Here is a 19193-nt window from a genome sequence, read left to right as displayed (position 1 = left end):
CCACTCATCCACCCACCCACTCATCCATCCATCCATCCATCCATCCATCCATCCATCCATCCATCCATTCATCCATTCATTCAACCACCCACTCACCAACCACTCCCTCTCTACCACCCATCCATCCATCCACCCATCCATCCATTCATCCATCTATCCATCCATCCATCCATCCATCCATCCATCCATCCATTCACCCACCCACCCACCCATCCATCCATCGATCTATCCATCCATCCATCCATCCATCTATCCATCCATCCATCCATCCATCCATCCATCCATTCATTCAACCACCCACTCACCAACCACTCCCTCTCTACCACCCACCCATCCATCCATCCATCCATCCATCCATCCATCCATCCATCCATCCACCCATCCATCCATCCATCCATCCATCCATCCACCCACCCATCCACCCATCTATCCACTTACTTGTCAGGTTTGAGGTCTCTGTGGACAATACCATAACTATGTATGTATTCCACAGCTAGGACAGCTTCTGCAAAGTACATCCTACAAGAAACCAAAAACACATACATCTCATATACCTTTCACATCAGTTTATCTTCTCATTTATTTAAAGTATTTGCTGGAATTACTTCACACCATCTTAATTTAGAGTTGAGACCTGCTACGTTTTGGTTGGTAACAGGACCTCGGAAGTATTTTGCTGATGAATTTACTCTTTTCAACCAAACTTCAACTTTTAAAAATGGAACAAAAAATAACAACAACCAAAGACAATAAAGTTACAGACCTTGCCCCATTAAAGGTTGCAAAGTTTTCTTTAAAAAAAAATGTAAGGTATGATTTAAAACAGGAACACAAGACAGTACATACCTTGCCATGTCCACAGGTAAAGGACCCATATTTTTCAACAAAGTAGCACAATCACCACCCTCTACGTATTCCATAACCATGCAAAGGTGTTTCTGTTCACAAAGAATAAAATTAAAATAAATTTTTAGGGTGTAGCGAAAAAGTACATCGTCAACTCCTTCATAAATTTTCACCTAACTGCAATGCTACATATCTAGTAAACAGTAATGTTTTTAAGGGGCACATACCACTCCGGAAAATAAACATACTTTCGTAAATTTTGGAATCTGGAGAGTCATTTCATTATTTCAAATCACATAAATTTTGCCCAATTACCTAGAAACAATGAATATTCATGACTATTCATCTGAAGTAATAAGCACTTGGGAGTCATGAATATTCATTGTTCAGCTAAGTCCAATGTGACAACAGTGGACAACTATATGAAAACAAATGAAGGAGAAAAAGAGTTTCAGTTTGGTTTTTCTTGGTAATCGTGCAGAATTTATGTCATGTGAAATCATGAAATGACTCTCCAGAACCCAAAATATTACGAAAATACCTTTATTTCCTTGGGTGGTGTTCCCCTTTAAGGAGTTTCAGTTAGTAGAATAACACATCAATCCTTCAGGTACAATAGAAGAACCATAGACAAATATTTAGAACTAGCCTACGGGTTCGATACTTACTTTTGTCTCAAAACAACAGTACATGGCAACCACAAAGGGATTCTCAGCAAACGTCAGAATATCTCTTTCATTGAACACCTGTTGGACTTGATTTCTCAACACTAGGTTTTGTTTACAGATCTTCTTCATGGCAAACCGTTGGTGGTTTTCTTTATGCTTGACTAGATACACAGCCCTGTGAAGTAGACAGTGTCTATGTTTATGGCACATATGTAATCTATGTACCGATACAACAATGATGATCTTTATCGGTCTCCAAATAAAAATTCAGAAAAGTTGTTCAATACCGTTGACACTGAACAATACCCTAGGAGGAAACACAAGTAATGAGAAAGCTTGCGTTGTTTGGTAGGGTCAAATTTAGCATCACCCATTTTACATACATACCTGGTTAAATTTGAATAATGTTTTGATCAGCAATGGTTGAGTTCAAACCCAGACTGTAGTAGTAAAGAGATATATACAATCTCACTGCTCAGCTACGACTGACAACCCTTGAGAGTTGAACCTCTCTGTCTTACTTACCCATAAGCACCATTGCTGATAAGTTTGACGTTTTCAAAGTCATCTTCCGTAGGTTGCTTTTTCATAAGACTGTTCCTGCGTCTGGCTTGTGGGGGTTGCGGTTCCTCCTTTTCCCCGGCAAGTTCATCGGTATCTGGCGTATCTGGTCTTCCACTGTCATAACTGAAGGGATCCATTAATTCTATGGAGGGAAAAAAAACATAAAGTTGAAAACGAAACACAATATGCTACATCTTTGAAGTACCAGTATATATAAATTTCCACAATTTGGAGTGGATTGTTAGAAATTGAAAAATATACCAAAGTTCATACTGGAGATAATGTCCTTCTTCTGATATGCTCAATACCCTCCCTGTCTCCTAGCCATTGGTACTACTTTGTGTTAATACCGTAACCTTGTAAAAGTTTACTTATTTTGTTTGGAAAAAATGTCAAAATAAGTCATGACTGAAACCATCGACCCTCCACACTGAAACATCATACAAATACATAATCACAATACACAAGGCTCACTAATTTGTCAAAAAAATTGTCTTTAGGGACTTATTGAAGCCTGCAAAATAGCAAGTATGACAGCAAAATGTTTTCTGAGTATTTAGGTTTATGCAGGACTGAATTTTAGCACAACATTTTAGATAAACAAGACTCCAATTTATTTGTTTACAATGCATAAAATAAACAATAGGCGCAGCTGTGCACTGGTTGGCTACTTGATGATTCACTGAGCACTGCTATGACAGCAGAAACAATGCAACGTACAAAATGTAAACGAGAGGTAATGAAAAGAAAGAAAAAAATAATTTACAAACAAACTCATAATTTTTGACTTGCAGTCTTCAGATAAGTACACCATGACCCATTCTTACAGCTCAAGTAAAATAGTGATAACTGTTCATATATTTTTCCGACTGAACCTACCCAATGGATCTTTATTGAGTCCTAATTTCTGAATAATATATCTAGGTATATCTTCCTTTATTCCCTCCGTCACTTTGGCTTCACCTTCTGCTGCTTCCAAAAGGTGGTAAAATTCTTCAGGATCAAATTCCTGTCGAGAGACAAGATGAGGTAAAAATTACATGATTTGACGAGGAAAGAGTGACAAAAATTTAAACAGATGACATTCCTGCACACTGCATGAAACTATTGCACAGTTTTTGTGGTTGTTGTTGTTGTTGACATAGTGTCTCTGCTACAATGATAACAGTTAAAGTATTGAGTGTTATTTACATCAGGTTCTGATAAGATTTGTAAGACACTGTAACCTCAAGTCTCAAGGCCAATGTCTGCTGCCCTCTAGAGTTCAACTTTAGCTCATCTTACAGAATGTCTGCTGCCCTCTAGTAGCAAACTTAGACAAATTTGACAATATTTTGTTTGCTATTGTACACAAGCGTTCACTCTCTAGATACGATAACAGAATGTTATTTACTTTCTAATGGTTGACATGCAAACTGCAGCTGTAACATCCTAAAAAGATAGCAAACAGCATTTCTCAATCCTAAAGAAAAGAAACGCTGATCATGCAGAAAAGTCAGTGGTTTTTCCATAAATAACGCTATCACCACCTCCACTTACCAGACACTCCAGTAATCTGGCCGGCCTTGATATGATGATCAATAGCTTCTTTGTAATTTCACTGACAGAGTCTGCAGTTGAACTAGATCGATTCTGGGCCTAGTGAAAGAGATACAGTTGCAGAGATATGTTTGGATGCTCAGAGTGCTAAGAGAGTACACAGTACAGACACATCAAACTGTAACTCATAAATGAACACAATAAGTTTGGTACATAAGTCAATGTGTTATTCTCATCCATGGGAGTAGTTCCCAAAAATATTTGTGGATCAAGAGACTTGACAGTTTTCCAATCCAGTGGAATAGTATTCAATAGATGAGTTTTATTTTCAGCGAACACATACTCGCTTTGTGAACACACTTCGATGTTATGTCGACAAATTTTTTTTATCATTTAGCCAAGGAAAATATGAGTAACCTGAGGGGCCTTGTCACTCTGCGTCACAGATGGGAAGTGAATATTGTGGAATAATATAATAATACCTTCGTTAGGATAAATCAAGAAAAATTGGGAAGAGTGTGGCAATTTTAAATAAATGTCTTTTAAAAAAATATTTCAAGCACTACAAAATGAATAGAATAGCATATCACGATGTACAAAGATTAGGGTATCAAATCCATATTTTTGGTTTGAACGTGTTCAACCTGACTTGAATATGGTAGAGTCATCGTTACTTACATCTTGTACAAGTCGGTTACAGTTTTCAGACAGTTCAATAAAATAGGCGCTGGTCACTAGACCCTCTTGTGACTTTTCCAAACAATCCTTGGCCAGCTCTAAGACTTGGTGAACTAGGAAACAGAATATGCTGTCATGTGTCTCCTGTTCTGCACTCAGTGATTCAATAAATTCCTGTGAAAAAAAGAAAAGAAAAAAGAATAGAAATGTGGGTGATTGTTAGAAAATATCCAGTTATCCTCAAAAGTCTGCCGTACACCCGTCACAATGCTGTCAGGCAAACATTTGGGATGACACTTCCAAAAAGGTTGTTGATTCTGTGAGTATAAATTTGCTTTTCTAATTACGAACCCAGAGGCCATGCACTTTCACCACCCAATTAAGAGTCTTGTACATGTTGCTGAACTGTGGTTCAACTTTAGTTGTAAATGTACTGCCTGAGAGTGAAATGGACATAGAAATATATATACAACAAAAACACACGAAATGTACCATATAATTCAAAACTTGCAGAACGAAATGGACACAAACATACATTAGATAAAACATGAAATTGACAACCTTGTAAGCTCAACCATGATTCAACTTACTTGTACATTCACTGTCTCCGAAGAATACAGAAGGAAATGGACATCACAATATAAAGATCACATTAATACAAATGGATACTTACCATGTATATATAATTTAGCTGATATAAATGTGTCTGTTCCGACACTTGGTATTCACATAACACACTTAATCTAATTAATATCGTTGTCATAATTAGATTTGTTCACCCTCGCAGAAAATTGTTACCAAGGTCAGCACACATTGTATAGACAGTGAAAACGGTTACAGAGAGACATTAAAAATGTAAATCGACATACTGGAGTTAAATTCGCAGAAAGAGATATGATAAAGGCAATATTTTTACCGTAAGTTTTTCTTCCATTTGTTCCTTGGCTTTAGGAAATCTGTCTCTGTATACACTGTTCATCATAAGTACCTCACATTCTAAACCACCAGGTCCAAGTACTGGACTACTACTGCAATGTGAAAAGAATTGATAGATTTAGACAATAACACATCACGTATTTGGACATACATATTTTAGTATATGAAAAAAATATCTCTATCTCTCGCTCTCGTTCACACACACACACACACACACACACACACACACACACACACACACACACACACACACACACACACCAATAGTTACTCACATAGAGATGTACATACATATAGCACACAGATTGCAAGACAATGGCATACACACATAAATACATACATACATACATACATACATACATACACACATAAATACATACATACATACACACACATACATACATACATACATACATACATACATACATACATACATACATACATACATACATACATACACACATACATACATACATACATACATACATACATACATACAAACAGTACACACATACACAACTCTCTCAAATAAACAATAACACACACATGCATGTAAGTAATAAAATCATACAGAAAGACACACATGTACATGTGCATTCATAGAAATCTATGAAAAAGTAGCCAATACAAAAATTGTAATTGTGATTAGTACTATTTATAACATTATCAAGTTTTTGAGATACAAAAGTTTTTGAGATACAAAAGTTGACTGGAGCATGCATGCAGTAACTTTTAGAAATGTTGCACGGATGTTAGTCAGGGATGAGAAGGGAGGCGGTGGTGGTGGTGGCGATGATGATGATGATGATGATGATGATGATGATGATGATGACAACAACGATGACGACAATGATGATGATGAAAAAAAGTGATAATGCTCAAAAATTGGAAACTGCTTCAAAAAATCCCAAGCTTACGTTAACCATGGTACATATTTTACATCAAGAATGGCTAAGCTTTGAAGCGAAGAAATGGAAAAGAAGAAAGAGAACCAAATATGACGTCTCAGTACATGGGATCATACCTATGACAAAACACTTGGTGCAAGCAAAATGCACAACTTACACATGTTTAATCTTAAACAACATGTACACTTTACGACAGATCTTTCACTTCTTTTGTGTTTGTTTGAATGTTTACGGAAAAAGATAAGATAAAGAGAATTTTCCTTAGTTTTCAAATGTTTCAATTACAGTAATTTGAGATGCTGAAAGAATAACACTTTTGAATGGAGAAATATTACAGTTATCTGTCTCCAATAACGACTTCTGCCTACCTAAGACTTCTTGATCTGGGTCGGATGGACGGCGATTTCCTTCCATCATCTTCCTGTCCAGGATTATCCTCCCCACTACTAAAGTGCTTTGTGAGAAGTGTCAACTCATCGGGTGTTGGTTGAAATGGCAACTGATGTAGCTTCTCCTGACTTGAACAGGAAGACTGAAAAACAACATAAATAACAAAGAAATAAACATATGACAATATAGATATTTTCTCAACTAGAAATTTCTGTCTACATGTAATTGTGATCCGCAGCTGGTTTGCCAGAGACTAAAATTTCCATATTATCAAATCTGTTGCATTGTGTTAATTCAAACTACGAAAGATACACTAAAGGGTCAGTGTGCCCTCTAATGATAGCCAAATTTTGTTGTTGGCAGTCAAAATGCTAAAAACTGGCATTTCTTGTGAGTCACCACATAGTAAGAGACAGCGGAACACCAAACTTTGGTGCGTCACTAGAAAAAGTGTGCGTCAGTGGCGCATCAAATTGGATTAGGGTTGAAACTTCTAGTAGATTGTAGGAAAACGTCGGATAACAACAAAAGAACAGCCCAAAGTAATCATTCCATGTCTCCACTGATACGCAGTATGCCCTCTAACTGCTAAGTCATGAGATTCAAATAAAGCAGAAGTTTTAACCAGATTTGGCTTTATTATCCTTTTATTTGAACTCAAGTGTACAAGTACATGTATGTCATACTCCAGTCCATCTGTGTTGAAAAATTTGTTATACCATTATCACTGTACATGTAGTTGCACTGATACTTCTTTGTTCAACAAACTCATCTTTCTAAGTCAATTTGACATGCCACCACAAACAACAGTTTCTCTCCATTTTCTCTCCATTACTACGGGGTAACTCACAAGAAAACCATGTTTCTATCATTTTGACCCAAAACATAAATTCTTGTCATTCATTAGAGAGTACACTGCTAATAAGATAACAGTAACGTGAGAACAAGGGATTGAAACCCTGGCCTTTAATTAATGACTGCAAGTTTGGGCAAATTTCTTTTCTTCACAAAAAAACCCCCTTGTACTAATATTAAATGGATACATTTGTATAAATATACCGGTACATGTATATATCATACAGCAATTTCCACAAGAGATGTTGTAATCGAGGTATGTATGAGTACCTCTAAAGGTATTATGCGACCCAAAGTGCTACTTGCAGTTTATAGTAGTCTTTGCTGTGTGCGATCATTAGTGCAACTAACAGAAGCTATCTTAGACCACAGAACCCACATATACATGTGTAGGGTCTATGCTTATAGACAAGAGTGTGACTATGTAGCGCTTGCCATCTGCAACAAAAGTGATAGTCGCATTCTTTGTAGCAAATGCATTCTGCAACTAGAAATGAATATGGGGGTACTCATAGCACTGCACAATTATTACTCCTGGCACAGACCAAAGTCCCAACATGTATATAATCACTTCCTCAACTCCCGAGGATTATACATCAGCGTTACCAGTACATTATTTTCTTGTACATTCAACACTGATAACTTTCCAAAGAAGGAAATTTTCACAACCCAGTGAAGAAATAGGAACTTTTATCGCTGATAAAAACACTGCATGTTATCTTATATTGAGAGCTGAAAAAAAAAGTTTCACAATGCAAAATAAACCTTGAAATTCAACCAAAATACATGCATATAAAAGGAAATGTCTCTTTAAAACCAGAAAGCACTCTTTATTTCAAGTATTCACCATCAATTATGACTTGAATGCATTCTATTCCACTCTCAGCTACTACGACTTTATCATCTGCTGTTTCTGTTTATCTTTGATTGACAAAGACTGAAACTTGACAGAAAGCTGACTGTTGTGTGTGTCTGTCTGTATTATACACATTCCATGTTTCATGTCATCCTCTGAAAGCACTGTGTCATGCTCTGCATTTAGAGGGTGACACCCCGTCAGAGAAATCTCTCTGCCTCTTAAGTGGTTCTCTAAAGTGAACATTTGCTGACTAAATTAAGTCTGACAGCCAGACGTACATGTATAGGTAACTTCAGGGTATTCAACTGATAATATGGAATGTATACTACATGTAGAACAACTGCTGAGCATTTCGTTTCCCTCGAAGTTACGCAGAGCTGCAGGACAGCCTGGAATCTATGATAACTCCAGGGCATTTCATTTCATACACCGTAAAGTATACATTCATGAATACTATGTGGAGACAAAGAGATAGTGTAGCCCTAGGTAGCTAGACCAACTACAGGGTATTCCCAGACTAACTACATTGTACAGGCATTGCGTTTCATTAACAGTACATGTATATGTATACTGGTGAGCTGGACAGCCTGGAATTTCTATAAACTACCGAGTTTTCCATTGCTTTCAGTTATACTTCTTAGTGTAAAAGAATACGATAACATGAAATCAATGCACACCATATATGACAATCATATATCTGGTGTCAGAGATTACAAAGTGTTGTTGATTATGCAAAACTACAAAATGTAACTGCTAACAAACCGTGACACCTAATGTCATGGTACGTCATCGTTTAACTCAGTACCAAGCATAACCGTAGTTTAAGACTGCGTGTTGAGTACTTGAATTGAGCTCATGATGAATCTAGATATCATTCTTCTTACGGTTCAACTAGAAATATGGATACTAAAATTACACATAATCAGTTTGATGTGACATTCTTGCCAAATCTTGGGCAAGAAGAATGTAGAACAGTGAACTGTCATATATAAGAATATTTGGATATTTCTATTTAATTTAGGGAGTTGTTTTGGATATGGATAGCAAACATCATCACAAACCATATGATACATTTCTAACCCAAATATTTCATGGAGACTGAGCTCCTCTTCATTGGTGGATTGGTCTCCAGTTCTGTCACACACAGACACAGACACAGACACAGACACAGACACGTACGTACATACATACAGACAGACAGACAGACAGACAGACACACACACACACACACACACATACATACATACATACATACATACATACATACATACATACATACATACACACATACATAGATGTAAATACACACATCCATCCATCCTGATCTGTATGTTTTTATTAACACTATACATACAGAATCTAGAACTGGGGACCCATCAATGAAAAGGAATTCAGTTTCCTTGAAATATTTGTGTTAGATTTGATGGTTTATGATTGTATTATTTATAGACAAAATTGCAGTGTCAAGTTGGATATGTGTAGACTTAAGTTATAGACACCCCAACATAAAAGGTGATTTTTGTATTGACAACAAATGGCCAATGTTCTATACTTGCTAGTATTACAGGTCAAATATGGACTGATTGAAATCATATCATGCTAGGGAGCTACCTCAATATATCATGTAACCACAACTCCCTAGTTTCATTCCAAATGTGTATCTATATTATTCAGAGAGTCCATCAAACTCATGAATCATACACCAAAAAGAAAATGGAAATATATCAGGTCGACACTTATCTAAAATTGATCTGACAACACCTCAATGTAGAGAACCTTAAAAGATACATTGGCAATGGAAAGCTTTCTGCTCAACAGGGTGAAACTCTATACCGGCATAAATAAATTCCAAGTACCTTGCAGATAGCTATCAGTACGTCTTATCCGGATAATCACATTTCATGACCAAATTGACCTCATCTCTATTTTGACCTGAACTTTACCTAATTTGCATAATGATATGCAAACTTCTCATTCATGGTTGAAAGGTGGGTGGGAAGGTCAATGTCAAATTGAAACACCTAATAGTCATTCAGATTGCAATCTAACAAGAGCTGGGGTGTTAATGGCATAAGCTGGGTATATGGCAATCACAGAATTCTCCCAATTTCAAAATATGCTGTATTTCATTTAGAGTTTTATAAAAAACAGATGATTGCAGAGATTTAGAAATTCTCCTGGGAAATCAACACAGAGGACACAACTCTGTTAACGATATTGTAATTGCTATCTAGTCACCACATGTCATTCACAGGTCAATAATTGATTGGTGGACAGTAAACCAATCACCATCACTTTCAATGAACATCAGGTGGTCCAAACATTTATCCAAATGTTACATCTGACTTCATTAATGTCCATGTCATAACTCTTTACTTTAGCTCATCACTGATTGGTTGGTGGTCACCTGTTTTGTTTTAATTAACCAATCAAAACCGGTGTTGCTTATTTTCAGCTGTTCACATTTAGTGAGCATGCACTGTAAGGATTGAGTGCTTCAACACCTATTAAAAGTTCTAATGAATAAGTTGAAAGAAATAAGCATCCTTGGGAGGGGAAGGGGGAATGTCACAGTCTTAAAATAGCCATATGGACAAGGACTGGGTATTTATTTTGGATTTTTTAATTTATAAAACAACTTTATCATAGCTTCCTACCAGTGTGCCCTCTAATGACAGCCAAATTTTGTTGTTGTGAGTCAAAATGATAAAAACTGGGATTTCTTGTGAGTCACCACATAGTAAGAGATAGGAGAAAACCAAATTTTGGTGTGTCACTAGAAATTGTGTGCATCAGTAGCATGTCAAATTAGCTTAGAGGGCACACTGCATAGGAAGTTGTAAAATAAATGCGAAACAACATTAACAAAGTCTGTGTGTGTAACTAAATACATAATTGCAAAAAGCTTAAAAAAAATGTATAAAAAGTTTGTTATTGTACGTATAATAACAAAGATTTTACACATTTTACTAATCTTTTGTAATTTATTGTGGTACAAACAAGGACTTGGTATATACCAATGAATCATGATATCACCTTACTACTATACTACTTATAGATAAAATAGACCTCTAATTGATTCAAAATGTCTAATTAGTGGTATTTTAACAATTTTCACTGACTAAATTGCCAATTGTCTGATCAAAAATAATACCCCAGTTACAGCATGTGCAGTACATGTACGTGAGTTGAAAAACACATCAACCCACTGAGAAGTGGTCTAATCTTTCTAATTACAATTGCTTAAATTACCTGTTGACTAGCTAGTCATTGATGGTATTACGTCAAGTGGCATTGCAGTGATATGAAGTACATGTAATGAAACCATCTGCTCTGTTCTAGTAGTAATACTCAACAAAAAATATACATTTTTCGTTGTGTGTGTGTGTGTGTGTGTGGGGGGGGGGGGGGGGGGGGGGAATTGATAGGGTGTGATTTCTGCTATACAATTTCATGGGTAGTGAATATTACCAACAGGAATAAGTTTATAATAATAAGAAAAAATCATGAAGAAAATGTATAGTTCTGGTTACATGTAGTGATGCTTTTGGAACTTACAATGTATACCGGACGGAAGCAGTGAACAACCATCCATCCCTACATCAAGGGGAAATCACAGCATACTCATCCGATTCATCAATTATGAAACTTACCGAGACAGTAGAGCTTGGAGTTGTTGTTCCGTAGCCGGAGGACGGCAGTGAGGCGAACGACCACCTGCGACCATCAGCCTTTCTCACTGAGGCAAAGGCAAAATGAGCTGGACCACTTGGTGAAGCATTGCGTGGACTTTCCAATGGACTTCCTGTAGAGCAAGGAAAATAACAAGGCTATTGTGAAAATGTGCTTAAGGATACGCATAGCAGGTGGCAACAAGTAATCTGAAAGATATATCATTTTGAATTTGGCCCAAGGAGAAAATGATCAAATCCATCAGATTCATGAATCAATAACTCTAAATGTTCGGTAGAAATAGGCTTGTACATCTTCAAAGACATCCAATCCATTTGTCACAGTCCTGATTTTCACATGTACTCAGACTCACAGTCTAGTTTATACAGTGTTTTTGCCACGGGTGGTGAGCAGGTAAAATCTACCACGGTTCCCATGTCATTTTACCAGGGTTTCCATACAAAATTACCACAAACTCTATGGGGGAAACACTGCCATTTTTTACCCCTCTCTCCCTTTCTGTTACCGGGGTTCCCCAACCTTAGCAAAAAACAAATTGAATATATTTCCAAGTTCTATATCTGTTTACCCTCCGTTTGTCGGACACCTTTGGTACCAGGTACATGTACATTGTACATAGAAAGTAAATATCTGTCACAGCTATATCATTTTGATGTAATTTTTTAAAAAGATTAACATCTCAAATTTATCATTTGACATACATGTACACATTCAGAACTTTGGAAATAGTGTACATTCTGAGCATAAAAACAAGTTTACTTCTTGGAGTTTGCAAATTCGGGTCACTATTTTTACCTAAATGTTAAATACTTAGTAACTCATTTTGCATCGGAGTTATGTTGTTGCTTTTCTTTGAATTCAGTATACAGTCTCCCTAAAACATTGCATTTTCTCTGTGATGATCCATTATGTCAATATTTGGGTGCATTCAAAAAATGGTAGTTACGGCTGAACTTATGATTTTTTATTGATAAATCATGGTTGTCTGCGCATCAGTGTTTCCTCTAAGTTTTTTGAGACTAAGCAACTTAAGGAGAAGGATAAAAATGGAAAGGGTGACATGGCCACCGCTTGCATGGCCGCGGGGGATGCTCCGGAAGGGGTGCATACCCCTTATGGCCAAAGGCCGGAAGCAAATATGTTTATTTGCAATATGAACCTAACATTTTGTACCTGCTCTTGGATGCTGAATAGAGAAAAATAAAACTCTGTGACAACATTATACTTTATTTGTATAATTTTCTGTTTCATTCTTGATGCTGGGATATAAGGTTGTGCAAAACATGACATTTGACTGTGAGAGCAAATGGAGACCTTGCGCAAGTAGCACGCAAATAAGTTTTAGCGGGCACACTGCTGCGCATAATACCACAAATGTTCTTCTGTATTAGCACCACACACATGTACATAAATTCAGAACCAGTGTACAATCAAACCATTGTTAAGACATAACTTTCTGAACACTCAAACTGAGACGGTACCCACTTGACCTGAGTATGAAGTCACTCATTTGAGTTGGAGCAACTGTGATGCTTTTTAGGATGTGTCCTTCATCTAAGTTGCGGATTTAACAAGATGTACATGTGATGCAATTACTTACACTTCATTCTTAATCTTGTCAACTCTAACAGGCAATTAAGACAGCCAACCAGAGGCTTTGGATTATTGTGATTGATAGCCAATCAGGTGACAGGATCATCAGGGCCATTGTACACCTATTACTTCCACATTCACACTAACTCCGGTTCTATCATTATGAAGCAATATAGAATTTACTTTGTGTATCACAACTCACTGCACTCAATGTCTATGATTATAAGACCATACAGAACTACTTTGTGTATCACAACTGATTGAACTCAATTTCTATCATTATGAGGCCATACAGAACTGACTTTGTGTATTACAACTGACTGAACTCAATTTCTATCATTGTGAGGCCATACAGAATTTACTTTGCGTATCACAACTCACTGAACTCTATTTCTATCATTACAAGGCCATACAGAACAGACTTTGTATATTACAACTCACTGAACCCATTTTATATAATTATGAAGCCATACTGAATTGACGTTATGTATCACAACTCTCGGAGTTCTGATTAGAGAGAGTGACAACAATATCTCTCTTTACAATTATGACCTATGTACAAATGATAAAGCCAAGGACTTTACACTCAGTCTGGAATCACTCCCGAGTCTGTGTAATAACTGACTTGAAATTGAACATTCACAGCAGATTTCACGAAGCACGAGTAAATTCCCACCAAGCCTTTTGTGGCTTAATAAGCTCCCCAGGTAATGTGACCACACCTAGTTTTAGGAGAGAAATAATTTCAATATGGTGGCCATGAGAAAAAAAAGATTTGTTTACAGTATACAAAACAACTAAAACATCAAAAATATATTGATTTATTCTCAATGGAAAAATAAATCCCTGTATATAAAGGCCTAACTACTTTAATTTCTGTAAGGATTTATAATCGACAAAAACAAGAATTCTCAATGTTGCCCAGATTTCATTGCCTGGAGGTATCTACACATACACATACATGTACCTACAGGGAATACAAATAGTAGCTAAGGGTAACTTGGCCAGCACATGTAAATCACTATAGATATTGTTCTTAGAGCATAGGAGTACGCTAGCAGAAATATTCAGTTCTACTGGAAGTACCTGGACATTTTAAATAGGATAGCTTTTTAAGAGTATGCTTTTAAAATGACAAGTATCTAAAATTAATTTTAAAAAGTTGTTTTTTTAAATTTAACTTAAAAACTGATAAAAGAAATAACCTAAAAAAAGCATACGTTTTGCATCCAAAAAGATGTTAAAGTTTATTCATTTATATGACATGTACTAAAACACCTTTTTCTGTATTGTTGTCTGTATCCAACTACACTACTGGACTCATTTACATATATTGATAATGCTATACATTTTTTTTTTTAAAGTTAGAAAAAATGCCTTCTTTCGTTCAAAAAATAAAAAGTCACGTAGTACTATCTTTCAGAGAAAAAAGCCAGGGTTGGTCTGATCCGATCAGGATAAACACACCTGCTCTTGTTGGCCAAGAAAGCCTTAAGAGGCTTAAGACGGTGGATTCCCTTGAAGATTTTAAGCTATCAAAAGTCGGTTATCCGATTATGTTATCTTCCATCAATGCTGCTGATAACACCACTTTCCAAGGACAGATAAATGTGACATCTTTAAACCAAGGTAAATTCACACATAAATTGCCTTCCCTAATGAGTTTTAGTTTCCGATAAAGGATTCCAATTTTCATTTTGATAATATTATTATCAAATTTATGACTTAAAAATGTTGTATTTGACATGTAGTAATATTAGTTATGGAAAAAAATTGATAAAAAATATAATTACATTATTTCCAATGACGAATTTTGTTATTTGAATTCTGTTTCTTTCAAATGGTAAGCTGAGGCGTGAAACAGGTTAAAAATTCAAGTCCCTTTTTTGTTTTTACTTTGAGACTAGGTTTTTAAATTTAAATTTCCATTTTTTTCACATTACTGATCAACTGCACTGACCAAGACAATAACAAGAAAGAAAGCTACTGCATTTTTCAACTTTGAAACATCCAGTCACATGATGTGAATCTGAGGTGAATCTGAGATGGGGGATGTTTCTTATAGCTTGCAGTTTTGATACTTTACATGTATATACGAAAGAGTAATCTAATCAGAATTCTTGAACTGTTACTGCTACAATGCACACAGCTAGCATTCTCACATACCACAGCCTATTTTTCTGCTGTGATACATGGAACAAATCAACCTCTTGACTGTGCATCTTGGACGATGTCATAAAAAGAAACTATCGTTGATGACATGACAGCTATGGCTATGATGTTAACTGACCATGAACTGACTTTAGCAGGAGAGAAAGAGTTCAAACAAAGTAGTTTGTTGTTATTTTTGTTTTTGTTTTTAAAAGGTCGATTGAGCCTCGGGGACCACTTAGCCTGAAAATTGGAAATCGTGAAATCCCCTCCAAACTTTGCCCACATTGAAACTTGTTCTTCGTTCTTTTGAAATAATATGATAAATTTGGGGTTCACCATTTAAGGAAATTCACAAAATGTTTCATTTTTCAAAAAAGAATTTACACAGAATTTGTCAGCTATATTTGAATCGAAAATGGCTTCATTGTAATATTACTTCGACCTCAGAGTCTATTTTAACAAATTTGCCCAGGAACCCCAGATTTTCTTGATTTTAATGTAGGAATGGTTTTCAGTTTTGAGAACAAAGTAATGTAAATTTAATTATTTTATTTCCAAGGCATACACTCAAATTAAAGAACAGGAGTCCAAGTTACTGAGGAAAACCTGTGTGATTTCATTTGTCTCATGTCTTGGCATATGGCTTGAGGGACAGTGCGGTATATTTCAAAAAGTAACTTCATCACAAGGAATCCATTTTTCTGCTTCGAATCATTTATTTTCTAGTTTTGAAATATTATTTTTGCCTACAGCTTCAACTGCTGAGAAAAAGCACATCATAAATCTTATTTTAATTTCATTTTGATGAAATGGCTAGAAACATACAATTTTGGTATGGAAGTCTATACAACCAGTGACAGGCAAGCATTTACAAACAGAACCTACTACAATCAGGGAAAATAGATAAACAGACTTTTGGAAGTAGAGACTTGTATTATACACCATGGTTTGATAAGAACAGTTTTGTGGCCTCTTTGTGTGTGCATGAAATGCAATGGGAACTTGAAATTTCTTTGTGAATGTGAATTATAATGTAATGAGGCCATAAAACTGTTCTTATCAAATAATGAAATGTAATACAAGTCACTGTAGTTCCAACATGCCTTGCCAAGTGTTATCAATCCAATTCGTTTGTTTAGTTTCCCTGTTTGTAACTTAGTTCCACTTGTAAATGCTTGCTCATCACTGGCTGTAAAGCCTAACTATAACTAATGCTCGAATAAGTCCAGAATAATGTAATACCAGAATTGTGAACTACCTGGAGGCATGCATAGCTACGATCTGACGACAAGGTCAGCAGTTTCAATTCTCATTACAGTTTACTAATGTCCAATGTGGGCTTCTACACTATGCCGTTTATGTAAGTAAACATACTGAAACGACCAAAATGTTCATGGCTGTGATTCTACGACTCCCTGAAGCGTCATAAAACCAGCAGTTTCTTTACACACCCCATCATGAGAAATGAATGAGTTGTTGTACATGATGTTTAGATCGTAACACTGATGCATATTTTACCTAATGCACCAACCTCTAATGAATGACCTTGCCCTAGAAATCATCAACGATAACATACTGTTCTATGTCCATGATAACGAAGGTGTACACCCTTAGGAGGCAATATCATGAATTCAACAGACTAGACATGGCCATGTAAATTTATATAGAATTTCATCATCAAACCAATTAATATATGGACAAACAACATTCTCCACAACAGAATTTTTCCTAGCAGTTATACTCCCAGTTTTAAAAATAAAGTTGCACTTTGCAGAGAATTTCATGCATAAAACAGATAAAAATATAATATGTATTATCTATATGTAAATTTATGAATTATTTGTCCCAAAATCTTAGACTTATAATTATACACAGGTAGAATTTTTCCACATATTTTCATATCATTTTCAAAATAAAAAGTTGCAATTTGCACTTAATAATTTCATGCTCAAAATTGGCACAGGTCTATAAATTTACGAATAGTTTTCAACAAAAACAGATATGTAAATTTATGATTAATTTTTGTATAACACAGGGACAGATACGTAAATTCACAAATGATTTTTGTACAAAACAGTGACAGATATGTAAATTTATGATAAATTTTTTGTACTAAACAGTGACAGATATGTAAATTTACAAATAGTTTTTGTCCAAAACTCTAATAGATACATGTACATGTAAATTTATGACTAGCATTCATTCTCAAAATTTCCTTAAAAACAGCATTATAGGGAGGTGGAATTTTTCCTAATATTTTTGCTATCATTTTCAAAATGACAAGTTGCCATTTTCACAGAATTTTCTGCCAGGTACTGTCATAGATAATGGATAATGTAAATAAGTTTGCTTTTTTTTTCCCTCTGAAATCTGCAGAGAGTTTAAATCATGGTCCATTTGATTTTAGTGAAATGTGTGTTTGTATTGCCCTATTCCCATTGGACTTGCTAGTAGTAGTACCACACTATTTGCATGCTATTGTTCAAGATTGTATATACATGTATGCTACAGGTGACAAACAAGTGCTTAATTGCATTTTTGTGAAATTTCATACAAATTTTCATAAATGATGGCCGTACTTTGAACAAGAAAACAAACATGCCGGTTGTTTTCCATTTCAAAAACAACCCTATGTATAAATCAGTTAATTCTTGACTCAATATTTTTTTTTACCAAGGAGTGTTTACAATATGGAATCTGGGTACATAGTTACACAAAACATCAGCAAAAAATTGGGATTCACTCCCAATATTTTTTTCACTGACTCTGTGAGTAATAATTTACATTTCTATCCTGCAGCCAGTCCAAGACATCTCTTACTTTTTGAGAATCAAAACATGATATGTAACTTGTAAGAGTCACATTCAGGTGTGTAAATATAACAAATAACATTCGAGTATATCTGAGTAATACTAATAGAGTGATAAGTGTTCGATACAGTCACTCTATACTGAAAACACGACGACTATTAAAAGGCATTCATTATGAAACATAGAAGTTCAAATTTGTGTTTTCTCTTCAAAAGCATTCTGAAACTGGTAACTACATGTAGGTTCTTAACTCATCTGTAAGCCACAAACTAAGAAGAAGCAACATGGTATTCTAAACTGAACTTTACCGTCCATCAATACAAACTACATTGTGTGTACATGTATGTGATATACTGAAACAATGGGTATAAATAATACCTACCGTGTGAATTCGGTGAATGTGATCTGGGTAATGTCGGTGAAGTACCTTTCCGTCCTCTGGCACTGCAAAAAAAATTGTAAGAAAATATGAACATTATAATCAATATATCAATATATCAAAGGAACTTTGCAGCACAGATGCTGACCTGTACATGTACAGGAGGTGTTTTGGCATGGCTGTAGTCAACGAATAATCCAAGATAATCTCTGATCTCTAGTAGTAATATGATCAAGACAATCTGGTCAAGCTTAACACTACAGTAACACCAACATTCTGCAGATCACAATGTTACATGCCACGCTACTGAAGTGATTTACA

General features: G+C 35.6%; 1 protein-coding gene across 3 annotated transcripts in view; it reads right to left on the bottom strand.

Moving 5' to 3' along the window:
* Positions 1–19193, bottom strand: part of LOC144436471 (microtubule-associated serine/threonine-protein kinase 2-like) — a 152206-nt gene that overhangs the window by 10500 nt on the left and 122513 nt on the right. For all 3 annotated transcript variants that reach the window (XM_078125270.1, XM_078125271.1, XM_078125272.1), the window contains 11 exons: positions 18876–18937; positions 11897–12048; positions 6508–6671; positions 5212–5323; positions 4296–4469; positions 3618–3716; positions 2958–3087; positions 2040–2220; positions 1515–1689; positions 847–938; positions 439–519 (listed from right to left, as the gene is read on the bottom strand). In XM_078125270.1, coding sequence (XP_077981396.1) covers positions 439–519; positions 847–938; positions 1515–1689; positions 2040–2220; positions 2958–3087; positions 3618–3716; positions 4296–4469; positions 5212–5323; positions 6508–6671; positions 11897–12048; positions 18876–18937 — 1422 coding nt within the window. The remainder of the gene's footprint in view (positions 1–438; positions 520–846; positions 939–1514; positions 1690–2039; positions 2221–2957; positions 3088–3617; positions 3717–4295; positions 4470–5211; positions 5324–6507; positions 6672–11896; positions 12049–18875; positions 18938–19193) is intronic.

Source organism: Glandiceps talaboti, chromosome 6 (genome assembly GCF_964340395.1).
Source record: "Glandiceps talaboti chromosome 6, keGlaTala1.1, whole genome shotgun sequence".
Lineage (NCBI taxonomy): Eukaryota > Metazoa > Hemichordata > Enteropneusta > Spengelidae > Glandiceps > Glandiceps talaboti.
The sequence above is the reverse complement of the archived record's forward strand: the minus strand, read 5'-3'. Positions and strand labels throughout refer to the sequence as shown.